Below are 12,543 nucleotides of genomic sequence, written 5' to 3'. Positions count from 1 at the left end.
TAGTGTGCTTTTTTGTTGATTTTCCTTCCTTCCTAATAATTGTCGTTTCCTCTTGGACTTCTTACAAAGGGGCATCACCAAGAGTTATTTTTAATCCAAATGACTCTGAAATTTACATATCCAACCATACCTAAACCCTTTCCACTATCCACCCAAGTGATTTTCTTTCCTCTTAAACCCACTCTTCCTAATGACTTTCCTATGTCTGTGATAGGGTTACCCCTCATACACGAAGCATCCAAGTCATCTAGCCCACTCCTCTCTGCCTCAGTCCCCTATTGGAAGAGTTCTAAGGAATCATCACAAGTTAAGTCCTCACCCTGTTAAGTCACCTAATCACTATTTGCCTTGGAGACTATAAGAGTGTACCAACTGTTCTCCTAGCTTTCAATCTCTCAGGCTTCATAATATTTATTTGAGATGGAGTCTTGCTCTGTCACCCAGGCTGGAGTGCAGTGGCAGGATCTTGACTCATTACAACCTCCACCTCCTGGGTTCAAGCAATTCTCCCTGCCTTAGCCTCCTGAGTAGCTGGGATTACAGGCATGTACCACCACACTTGGCTCATTTTTGTATTTTTAGTAGAGACGGGGTTTCACCATGTTGGCTAGGCTGGTCTGGAACTCCTGACCTCAAGTGATCTACCTGGCTCAGCTTCCTAAAGTGCTGGGATTACAGGGGTGAGCCACCATGCACGGCCTAGGCTTCATAATATTTCTACACTGAATTGTCTATTTAAAATCTTCCAAAAGTCTGGCTGTGTTCATCCACTCCATTCACAAGTTTTAGATAATACTGTGCTGGCCACTGAATAAATTCACCACAGACTTTCTTGTTGTTTTTGTCCTGCCAGACAGGATCATTTTTCATGCCTAGGTACCTCCTCTTTCAGGATTTTCCAACCTTGTGCCTTCCTTCACATGTTTTTTTCTCATTATAGTCCCCCCATTCCCTTCTCTGCTCGCCAAAATTTTTATCATCTAAGTTCTAATCAAAGTCTGTATTTTCTATGATGCCTCCTTTCCCATCCCAGAAATACTTCTAATAATGCTATTTAAACCTCCATTTTAGCCCCTTATCTCTATTTCACATCCTAGATTGTTATGAAAATATTCTTTGGGGTTGGTTTCAGGTCATATATATTATGCCACCCACGAATTCATTTATTCAATATTTACTAAGCACATATTACATGCCAAGCACTGTTCTAAGCATGGAGGGTGCAATCAATGACCAAAACAAAGACGTCTCTCCTGGAGCTGATTCTTCAGCCCAACTGAATGCTCAGGATAGTGCCTTGGTCTTAAAGGCCTTTGGTCTTAGCAAAAGTTTGTGTGAATAGAGGAAAGAAAGGAAGAAAAAAAAAAAAGAGGTGGCGGGAGGAAATTAAGAGAGACTGGAAGAGAAAAACGAAGGCCTGCCCCAGAATATCCCTTGTTCCCTGAGATCCCTCAGCTCCAATAGGGTGTATCCCTCTCCTCTGAAATTACACTGAGCTGGAATCCCTGATCTCATCCAGGTCCACACCCACGTCCTTAGAGGTTGCTGGCTCTCTAAGAATCAAGCCAGGGTTTAGGGACCAGAAAATGTGTCCTCGTTTGTGTTGAAAGGGCTCTGGCTAATAGAGTTCTCTTGAGCAGAAAACCTCAACTTTGGTGAGTATAAAGAATGTGACCTACTTTATTTCCTTGGCTTCCCAAATGGCCTTGATTCCCTGCCTCTCCTCCGGGTCCTGGAGGTCCCTGAAACAAAACAAGGGGATTGCAAATATAGCAAAACATAAAGCAACTTTCCTTCAAATCCTTTCTTTGTCTTATAAGAGGAAAATGAACCACAGATGAGAGAAGAGTTATGGTTGCATCGATTCTTGCTCTGAAAAAAGCATTGCCACCATCAAATAAAGACTAGTAAATAAAAGAAAATTAATAAAGTAATTCATGCCAGATGTTGTCTAAAGAATTGTGCTTCCTTGTGAGTTTTCTCTTCCAAAGTGATTTCAGGTTGTTTTGCTCTAAGAACAGATGTTGTTAAAATGCTTAACACTTAAAGAAGCCATTCCAAATGACATTTGCCTTGAACTATAATCCTTCTTGTCCTTTGGTAGAAAGGACTGGCTTTGGTAGAAAACATTTTTTGGAAGACAAAATGATCTTTACCGGAAAATCATATGATATGTATATTAGAAAGCTCAAGAAACTTTACTAAAACAGTGTTCATAAGACATGTTTAGGTAATATAAAATAAATATTCTGAAATAATTTTCTCTTTCCTAGTGATAAGTTAGAAAAATAAATGTAAACAAATTCCCACTTACCAAAAGAAGAAAAAAACTGTAAAATGCTTAGAATAAATTTAACAAGAAAGACGCAAAACCTAAAGAAAGCAAGTCTTAAGATCTTATTGAAGAACACAGCAAAACTTAAACAGATGATAAATATAACACCAATCTATATGGAAAAGCTATTAGATATAATGGAAGTAAGTCCTTCCAACATTCTAGAAAGCATATTTCAATGGAACAACTTTAGACTTAACATTTTAAAATACCAATTCAGAGATGACACAACTGCCTTCCTCTGTTATGAACACTTGGAATCAGATTTTTCCTTTGGGATAGCTAAACATATGGTAAGAGAAATCTCTTTTGGTAAAACTGTTTACAGATATTTGTAAATAATCTCAACCCCAGTGAGCTGAAATCATTTGCACAATTTTTTTGTCATGGTTGTCGTAATTTAAAAGTAAATAAACCAACCTCTGTGTAATGAACATGATACTTGCAAATTTATTTCATTCAGAACAAAAATACAGTAACATTAATATTTTCATCTTTTAAAAAATTTTAAAAGCAATACATTGGACATAAAAAATTTCCTAATAGGAAGGATTGTTGAACAATAAACTGGTTACTAACAAAGATAATAATCTTTCCATAACACCCTATCTCTCCCCCTTCTTTCATCTTTAAAGAAAATTCTCATTATTGTCATCCTCCATAGATAGCTCTCAACCCAGTCCCTTCTAACTTTTACTGCCACCACTCCATGGAGCTAACTCCTTTGACTTTCATGTTCAGTCCAGTTGACATTTTTTTGCTCTCACCTTTTTTGAGTTTGATCATGTGTTCTTTGAAACTTTTCCCTTAACTTCTGTCACACCAAGTTACCATGGTCTTCCTGGTACCTCTCTAGGCTCCTCTCATTAACCTTTGAAGGCTCCCCTTATTCTATTTGCCTTTTAAATTCTGTGTGCCCCAGGACTCCATCCTCTGACCTTATCTCTCTAACTTTACCCCCTCTTCCTGAATGGCACCCCTATGAATTCACATACCACTTCAAAATGACTCCTAAATACATGCTCTCCTGTCCCAACCACTCAACTGAACACCGGAGCCATGTATTAAAAGGCTGAGTAACATAGCAAGACTCTATGCCAAAAACCAAAACAAAGCCCAAGAATTAGCCAGGCATGGTAGCACACACCTGTAATGCCAACTACTTGGGAGGCTGAGGCAGGAGGATCACTTGATCCCAGAAGTTCAAGACTGCAGTTAGCTATAATTGTGTCACTGCACTCCAGTCTGGGTGATAGAGTGAGACTCTGTCTAAAAAAATAAATAAAATTCCCATTGGACATCCTATTGAATAGAAATGGATTCTCAAAACCATCATATTTACCCTAAATCATGCTTCCAGTCTCATTTTCTTTTCATAAAGGAATAGTATCACCCTTTACTACCATTGAGACCCATGCCAGAAACCTGAGAATCATCCTAGACCCTTCCACTACCTCACTTCTGAAAACCCCTCAGCTACAACCCACAATAGACTCTGTCTACTTTCTGTACCCCTCCCTCTTCCATTCTCATTACTTGCCTTCAGGCCCATTTTGCATCCTGCCTAAATTCTTGGCTCTCCTAGCTGTAGCCAGGTCTTCCTCTAATCCATTCTCCACCGTTTTTAGAGAGAGATTTAAAATGTCAGGCTCATGTTACCGCTTTGTCTGAAATTCTGAATATCTTTCAGAATAAAGTTTAAGGTCTTCTTAATATGCAAAATCCCTCAAAATGTTGGAATTGCATGCCTCTGGAGCCTCATTTTCTGTGACTACTTCCATTGCTTTATGTTCAGGCACATCAAAGCAAGTGATTCATCAAATGTTTGTCTTACATCTCCACAGTCATGCAAATTTTTCCCTTAGCTGGTCCATTTTTTTCCCTCCAAGGAGAGGTACAATCTCCCTTCTCTGAAAAATCCTACTTTTAGCATCACTGTTTCAGGAAGAGTACCCAAACTTACTGGCTGTGTTGGGTCTCATGCTTGTCCTCCAGATTCCTCTACTCTGTAGGTAATTGTTAGTGTATTTCTCTCTCTCATTCCTTAGAGACTAGACTGTATACTTCTTTAATGGGCACATCCTGTTTATTCATATCTCTGGAGCATCATAGGCTACCTAGGACCCATCAACCCATCCATTTATCTACCCAGGAAAGATTCTCAAGAGAGATGAACTAATGTGTTTAATTAGCTGGTTTTCCATATGAAATTTTCATGCACTGTACAAAGAAGTAGAGAGATTCTAATTGTCCTGAAAAGCAAGGTATAAATTGGAAGATCTGTCTAGAAGTCTACTCTCCATTCTTCATCCCGACATGAATTCTGAGACAGAGGATGATTTGGGGAGATTATTTCATGTGTAGTTACCTCAAACACACACAAGCACAGTGAGAGATATCCTGTTTTAAGAACTTTCAAAATAAAAAAAAAGGTCTTGGATGAGTAGATGGTTGGACACATACAGGGCCTTGCCATTAGAGAATCAGAAAACCTGATTCTGTTTCCTATGCAGGATCTTGCAAAGTACCAAAGTGAGGTTTGACTTAGGTGAATAGGGCTCAAGCCTCAGTGAATGGTTACCCAGATAAATCACCTGCTCAAATACTGCTGGTTAGACAAGGAATCACACTGGTGGATTCTAAAAGAACGACAAAAAAGTTATCACCCCCAGAAAGATATCAAAGAGTGAAAGAGCTTACTTGACTTGAGATCAAGAATAACTATGGAGGGTTAAGAGAAGTTTAGGGCATTTAAAGGGGAAGGGCATTAGCTAGAGATCAAATCTTCTTTGGCTTTGTTGTAATGGCTGCCTTTTATTGAGCATTCACATTTTGTGCAAGGCACTGTGCTGAGTGGTAAATAAATACAGTCTTTAATTCTTACAACAACACAGTGAGATGCCTGTTATTAACCCCATTTACTGATCAAAAACAGTTTCTCAAGGCATTCACATCCAAATTGCTCAGTTAAGAGGATTAGATGGGAATTGAACCTAATTGTATCTGACTCTAAAGACTCAAGTCCCAGTCACTATGCCTGCTGCTCTGAGGCCCTTGTGTGGGACAGGATTCCCAAACTCTTACCATCCATGCATTAGTCCAGATTGGAGTTCTAAAAAATGTGGCTCTCCAAACTTGATGCATAAGGCTGGGGCCACATCAAACCTCCAAAAGTGGGACTTGATTGTCCCACTTTTTTCCTCATGTTGAGTTAGTTACAGAGCCCTTGGCAACCACAACTGCTTTAGTGTTAAGCAAGGATAGGAAAGAAGTGTTTAGAGGTTAATGATTTTTTGAAAATTGTGCTTAGCACCTTATCAGAAGAGACTGCACTTGGGAGTTTAGGTTTAATGGTTGGGGCACTGCCAAGGACATCCTGACTTTGGATTAGATAAGGCAGGGCAGGTAGAAGAGGTACAGGGTCTTCCCACACTTAAAAGGAATCCTTGTCACTTCTTTTTATTTGTGTGGGGGAAATGTATGAAAACTCACAATGAACAAATATCAAGGTGGAAAGAAACAAGGAGATCAAATGCTCAGCTTCTTTAAAAGTTAGATATCAGCTAAGTCTGAGAAAACAAAAATCAAGAGGCCATTAAATGGTGAGCTAATGCAAGAAAAAACCCCAACACATCTGAGATGTCAATCTTGACAGTACTAGTCCTTAACCTTAACTTCTAATACTTCTCCGTGCATTCTACACTCCAACCATATCAAGCCATTTGTGGTTCCCAAAACTCACCTTGATATCTCTGAGTAACTTGGTTCTGTCCTCCTTCTGAATGCCTGCCTTTACCGTGGTTACCCGGAAAACACCTGCTCATTCAGCAAAACCGAATACACGCATCTCGTTTAACTCCATCCTTTACCACATCATTCTACTTTGAGTATAATTCTCTTTTAACATTCAGCACATCACGTGGCAATTGTTTGTTTGTATGAGCCTCCTTTATGAGACTGGGTATACGTGAGGCTGGAGTCTATACCTGATTCATTCTTGTATCCTAGAATAGGGCCCAACACACAAGCAGCACTTAGTAAATGTTTGTTAAATGAATAAAAGGAATGGTTAATGGACCACCAAACTTAGCTTATACAGAATGATGAAAGTTGTTGACTACTACAGGTTACATATTGTTATATTACTATCATGGCCTTTCCTGGAATGGTGACCTGCATTCTTTGAGCCCTAAAATACCCCCATTAAATTGGGTATATTGATACAATATAGTAGTAATAACAAACACATACAGCTTATGACTGCAGGCAATTTTCTAAGCACCTATATATATTAAATGCTTTAATTTTCACAACAATCCAATGAGGTAGCTACTATTACCATCCTTATTATTACAGCAAAAAACTGAAGCACAAAGTGGTTACATAAATTTCCCAAGGTCACAGAGCTAGTAAGGTACAAAGTTAGGAATCAATCCTAGGCAGTCTGGCTCCAGACTGTGTACCATTTACCACTATGCTATGCTTTGTAAAGACAAAAAGAGAAATTCTACTCTGGACTCCCAATTGCATTGAACATCCCAAACTTTCTTGATATTGTACAAGCCACTAGTGATTCATTCACCAAGAAAGCATAAGTATTCAAAAAATAATTACAGCTTCAATTGAAATTTGTACTTTTGTGTCTGATTTTCCATTCTTTTTTCTATTTATATTTTTTTCAGATATTGATTAAATTAGAATAGGACGTTAAGGTAAACCAAAAGGGGAATGAAGGAAGGTACAGAAGAATACACTATTCCTTTCAAAGTTCTTTCTTCCTTTTCATTGGGCCATGGACTGTATTCTTTTGTATCATAGTCACATACTTGGCTGGATTAGCCCACATGTGATTTATACAGAATGCCAGTTAATAAGCCTTCAGAATATTGTCAACAGAAATCACATCTTTTCCCAAATGTATATCCTAAGATAAACTTCAAATCCTGAAATTAGAAAGCACTCATGTTATTCTACTCCAGTGGCTGGTCCTTGTGTGCTGTAAAACAATATGAAACTTAAGGCAGGGGATTTATAGAACCAGTAAAGAATAATACTCTCTTGTATATCTGATTGTGTTAGTCTCTGTGGCTTTCTTTTGGACTCAACAACGTTGTGACCCCATTCATCCACGTCCTGAACATAAAAAACTGTAAACATATTTGAAATAGCATTTTCACTGTATTGACAATGGTATTTCAAGAAAGCCAAGCACAGAAAGAAAAACCATGTTTGCCAGCCAGAAAACTGGAAGACGTAGACTAGAGAGAAGTGGTACATTCTGACTAACTGACAATGCCAAGAGGCTGAATGATTTATGGCCTTGACCAATCTTGCCAAAGCAAGATTAAAGGGTACTCATTCACAGACGTGCTCTGCACAGCCATGTGGATGCAATTTGGATTCTAGAACAAAAGAAATAGCAAGACTTTTGGATTTCAACCCACTCACATCTCCATATTTTATATAAACAGATGAGATAATCACATGATATATGTTTTTCTTGGCATTTCCATCTTTTAAAAATTTCAATTTGTGGTACCAGCAAGCTTTTATTGATTCAAGGATATGAGTGCGAAATAGTTATTTTCATCAAGTTATTTATACCATGACATTTTAAAGTTTTTATGCTTTTTGAAGAAGCAACTTCACAAGTAATAATTAATATGCTTAAAAACAGTGTCATGACAGTATTAGGCAGGTCATCTAGGCAGAAAATTAAGACAGAAATTTAGAACCTGAACTCAACACTTGATTTAACAGACATATACAGAACTCTCCACCCCCAAACAACAGAATATTCATTCTTCTCATCGCCACATGGTATATATCATAAAATTGACCACACAATCACACATAAAACAATCTTCAGTAAATTTAAAAAAAATCATATCAACCACACTCTTGGACCACACTGAAATAAAAATAAAAATCAATGCTAAGAAAATCACCCAAAATCATACAATTACATGGAAATTAAACAACCTGCTCCTGAAAATTTTTGGGTAAATAATGAAATTAAGGCAGACACCAAGAAATTCTTTGAAACTAGTAAGAACAAAGATACAACATACCAGGATCTCTGGGACGCAGATAAGACAGTGTTAAGAGGGAAGTTTATAGCAATAAATGTCCAATCAAAAAATTAGATCTCAAATTAACACAACCTGTCTTCCACAACCAGAGGAACTAGAGAACTAACCCCAAAGCTAGCAGAAGACAAGAAATAACCAAAATCAGAGCTGAACTGAAGGAAATTGAGATATAGAAAACCATACAGAAGAACAACAAATCAAGGAATTTGTTCTTTGCCAAAATAAGATAGACTAGTTAGCTAGACTAATACCAAAAAAAGGAGAGAAGATCCAAATAAACACAATGAGAAATGAAAAAGGAGGCATTACCACTGACCCCACAGAAATACAAAAAAAAAAAAAAAAAAAAAAAAGGCCCTCAGAGATTATTATGAACACTTCTATGTACAAAAACTAAAAGATCCAGAAGAAATAGATAAATTCCTGGACACAAACAACCTCCCAAGAATGAACCACAAAGAAACTAAATTCCTGAAAAGACCAATAACAAGCTCCAACACTGACTCAATAATAAAAAGCCTACCAATGAAAAAACATCCAGGACCAGATAAATTTAAAGCCAAATTCTATCAGATGTATAAAGAAGAGCTGATACCATTCCTACTAAAACTATTCCTAAAAATTGAGGTGGAGGGACTTCTCCCTAACTCATTCTATGAGGCCAGCATCATCCTGATACCAAAACCTGGCAGAGACACAACGAAAAAAGAAAACTTCAGGCTGATATTCTTGCTGAACATAAATGTAAAAATCATCAACAAAATACTAGCAAAGCGAATCCAGTAGCACATCAAAAAGCTAATTCACCATAATCAAGTAGGCCTTATCTCTGGGATGCAAGGTTGGTTCAACATATACAAATCAATAAATGTGATTCATCATGTAAATAGAACTAAAAACAAAAACTACCTGATTATCTCAATAAATGGAGAAAAGGCTTTTGACACAATTCAATATCCCTTCGTGTTAAAAACCCTCAACAAACCAGGGATTGAGGGAATGTACATCAAAATAGTAACAGCCATCTATGACCCACAGCTAACATCATACTGAAAGGGCAAAAGCTGGAAGCCTTCTCCTTGAAAACCAGAACAATATAGGGATGCATTCTAGCACCATTCCCATTCAACATAGTACTGGAAGTCCTGACCAGAGCAACCAGTCAAGAGAAGGAAATATAAGGCATCCAAATATGAAGAGAGGAAGTCAAACTATCCTTGTTTGCAAATGACAAGATTTTATATCTAAAAAACCCAATAGTCTCTACCCAAAAGCTACTTGATCTGATAAACAACTTTAGCAAAGTTCCAGGATACAAAATTGAAATACAAAAATCAGTAGCATTCCTATACACCAACAACATACAAGCCGAGAGCCAAATCAGGAATGCAATCCCATTCACAATTGCCACAAAAATGTACAAATAAAAATACCAAGGAATATAGCTAACTAGGAAGGTGAAAGATCTCTAAAATGAGCATTACAAAACACTGCTCAAAGAAAACAGAGATGACATAAATGGGAAAACATTCCGTGCTCATGGACAGGAAGAATCAATGCTGTTAAAATGACCATGCTGCCCAAAGCAGTTTACAGACTGAATGCTATTCCCATGAAACTACCAATGACATTCTTCACAGAAATAGAAAAAAACTATTTTAAAATTATTTAGAACCAAAGAAGAATGTGAATAGCCAAGACGATCCTAAGCAAAAAGAACAAAGCTTGAAGCATCACCTTATGTGACTTCAAACTATATTATAAGGCTACAGTAACCAAAACAGCATGGTACTAGCATAAAAACAGACTCTAGACCAATGGAACAGAATAAATAGCCCAGAAATAGAGCCACACACCTACAACCATCTGATCTTTGACAAAACCAACAAAAACAAGCAATGAGGAAAAGACTCCCTATTCAATAAATGGTACTGGGAGAACTGGCTAGCCATATGCAGAAGATTGAAACCAGGCCCCTTCCTTATACCATATACAAAAATCAACTCAAGATGGATTAAAGACTTAAATGTAAAATCTAGAAGCATAAAATCCCTGGAGGATAACCTAGGAAACACCATTCTGGACACAGGACTTGGCAAGGATTTCATGAGAAAGATGACAAAAGCGATTGCAACACAAACAAAAATTGACAGACCCAATTAAGCTAAAGAGCTTCTGCACAGCAAAAGAAATTATGAACAGAGTAAACAGACAACATATAGAATGGGAGAAAACATTTGCAAACTACATATCCAACAAATGTCTGATATCTAGAATCTTAAGGAACTTAAGCAAATTTACAAGTCAAAAACAACCAACCACATTAAAAAGTGTGCAAAGGATATGAACAATTTTCAAAAGAAGACATACACATGGCCAGAAGGCATATGAAAATATGCTCAATCCCACTCCATACAACCCTCCCCTTTCTGATGCCTCCATGCCTGTAACGCACCTCTCACCCTCATGGACATAGACCTCACCAGAGGGGCCTCATTCCCATTTTTTAATCCAGTGGCATCCCCCACCCCCAGGCTGTCAACGCTTTCTGTGTTGCACTACAGGTCAGAGGAGCCCTGCAGTCCTCCCATGAAACCCAGGGAGAGAAGCACAACAAACACTTATATTTTTTGTAGTATCAAACACAGTTCTGTATTATTACAAAATGCTCAAAATCACTGATCATTAGAGAAATTCAAATCAAAACCACAGTGAGATACAGTCAGAATGGCTATTATTAAAAAGTCAAGAAATAACAGATGTTAGTGAGGTTGTAGAGAAAATAGAACACTTACACACTCCTGGTGGGACCGTACATTAGTTCAGCCATTGTGGAAAGCAGTGTGGTGATACCTCAAAGAACTTGAAACAGTATCACCATTCAACCCAGCAATCCCATTATTGGGTATTTACCCAAAAGAATATAAATCATTCTACCATAAAGACACATGCATGTGTACATTAATTGCAGCACTATTCACAATAGCAAGGACATGGAATCAACCTAAATGCCCAACAACAGTAGAATGGACAAAGACAATGTAGTAAATATACATCATGGAATACTATACAGCCATAAAAAAGAACGAGATCATGTCCTTTGCAGCAACATAGATGAAGCTGGAGGCCATTATCCTAAGCAAACTACCACAGGAACAGAAAAACAAATACTACATGTTCTCACTTACAAGTGGGAGCTAAACAACAAGAACACATGGACACAAAGAGGGGAACAACAGGCACTGGGGCCTACTTGAAAGTAAAGGATGGGAAAGGATCAGAAAAAAATACTTAATTTGGTACTATGCTTATTATCTGGGTGGCAAAATAATATGTATGCCAAACCCTCATGACACGCAGTTTGCCTCTATAACAAACCTGCATGTGTACTTCTAGACCTAAAATAAAAGTTATAATTAAAAAATAGTGTCATGAGATACAAGTTTATGCAAATAGCCTCTTAAATTTTCTTAAACGTTCTGGTGATAAACACAACCACTTGCATATTGGACTGCCCGGTTAAACTAATCCACACAAGCAATGGACTCCTTTTACCCTAGTGTTAGTGGAGAACACAATTCCCAAGTGTGTCTCATTCATTCATTTATTGTTTGATTCAATATTCAAATATGTGTTGAGCTCTACTATGTGCCAGGTACTGATATTCTGGACTCCAGGAATAGAGCGTAATAAAACAAAGTCCTATCCTTTATGGAACTTGCAATATAGAAGGAGAGACAGGCAAACAGCTAAACAAATAATATTGATAGCAGGTAGATGAGGGCCAGATCACATAGGGCCGTTCTATTAAAAATGTGGTCTGGACCAGCAGCATCAGCATCATCTGGGAGTGCCCTAGAAGTGCAGAATCTCAGGCCCTGCCCTAGACCTGCTGACTCAGAATCTGCACTTTAACAAGTTCTCTACTTAACAATCTCCTCTAGGGGGTTCTTCTGCACTGTGAAGCCGGAGCAGTGCTAATGCAGAGCAGTCATTCCTAACCCTAAGTCTACATTAAGATCTCCTAGGGAGAAGTTAAATTACTGCTACCCTGGCCTCATTGCCAGAGATTCTGATTTAAGTGTCCTGGGAAGGGTTCTAGGTGGTGGAATGTTT

At 38.0% G+C, this 12,543-nt stretch overlaps 1 protein-coding gene across 2 annotated transcripts in view; it reads right to left on the bottom strand.

Annotated features, from left to right (window-relative positions):
* Window positions 1-12,543, bottom strand: part of LOC105490394 (collagen type VI alpha 6 chain) — a 162,148-nt gene that overhangs the window by 49,565 nt on the left and 100,040 nt on the right. For both annotated transcript variants that reach the window (XM_071090894.1, XM_011755938.3), the window contains one exon: window positions 1,680-1,742. In XM_071090894.1, coding sequence (XP_070946995.1) covers window positions 1,680-1,742 — 63 coding nt within the window. The remainder of the gene's footprint in view (window positions 1-1,679; window positions 1,743-12,543) is intronic.

The sequence above is a fragment of the Macaca nemestrina genome, chromosome 2 (genome assembly GCF_043159975.1).
Source record: "Macaca nemestrina isolate mMacNem1 chromosome 2, mMacNem.hap1, whole genome shotgun sequence".
Taxonomy (NCBI): domain Eukaryota; kingdom Metazoa; phylum Chordata; class Mammalia; order Primates; family Cercopithecidae; genus Macaca; species Macaca nemestrina.
Note: the sequence above shows the minus strand (reverse complement) of the source record. Positions and strands in the feature narration are given on the sequence as shown.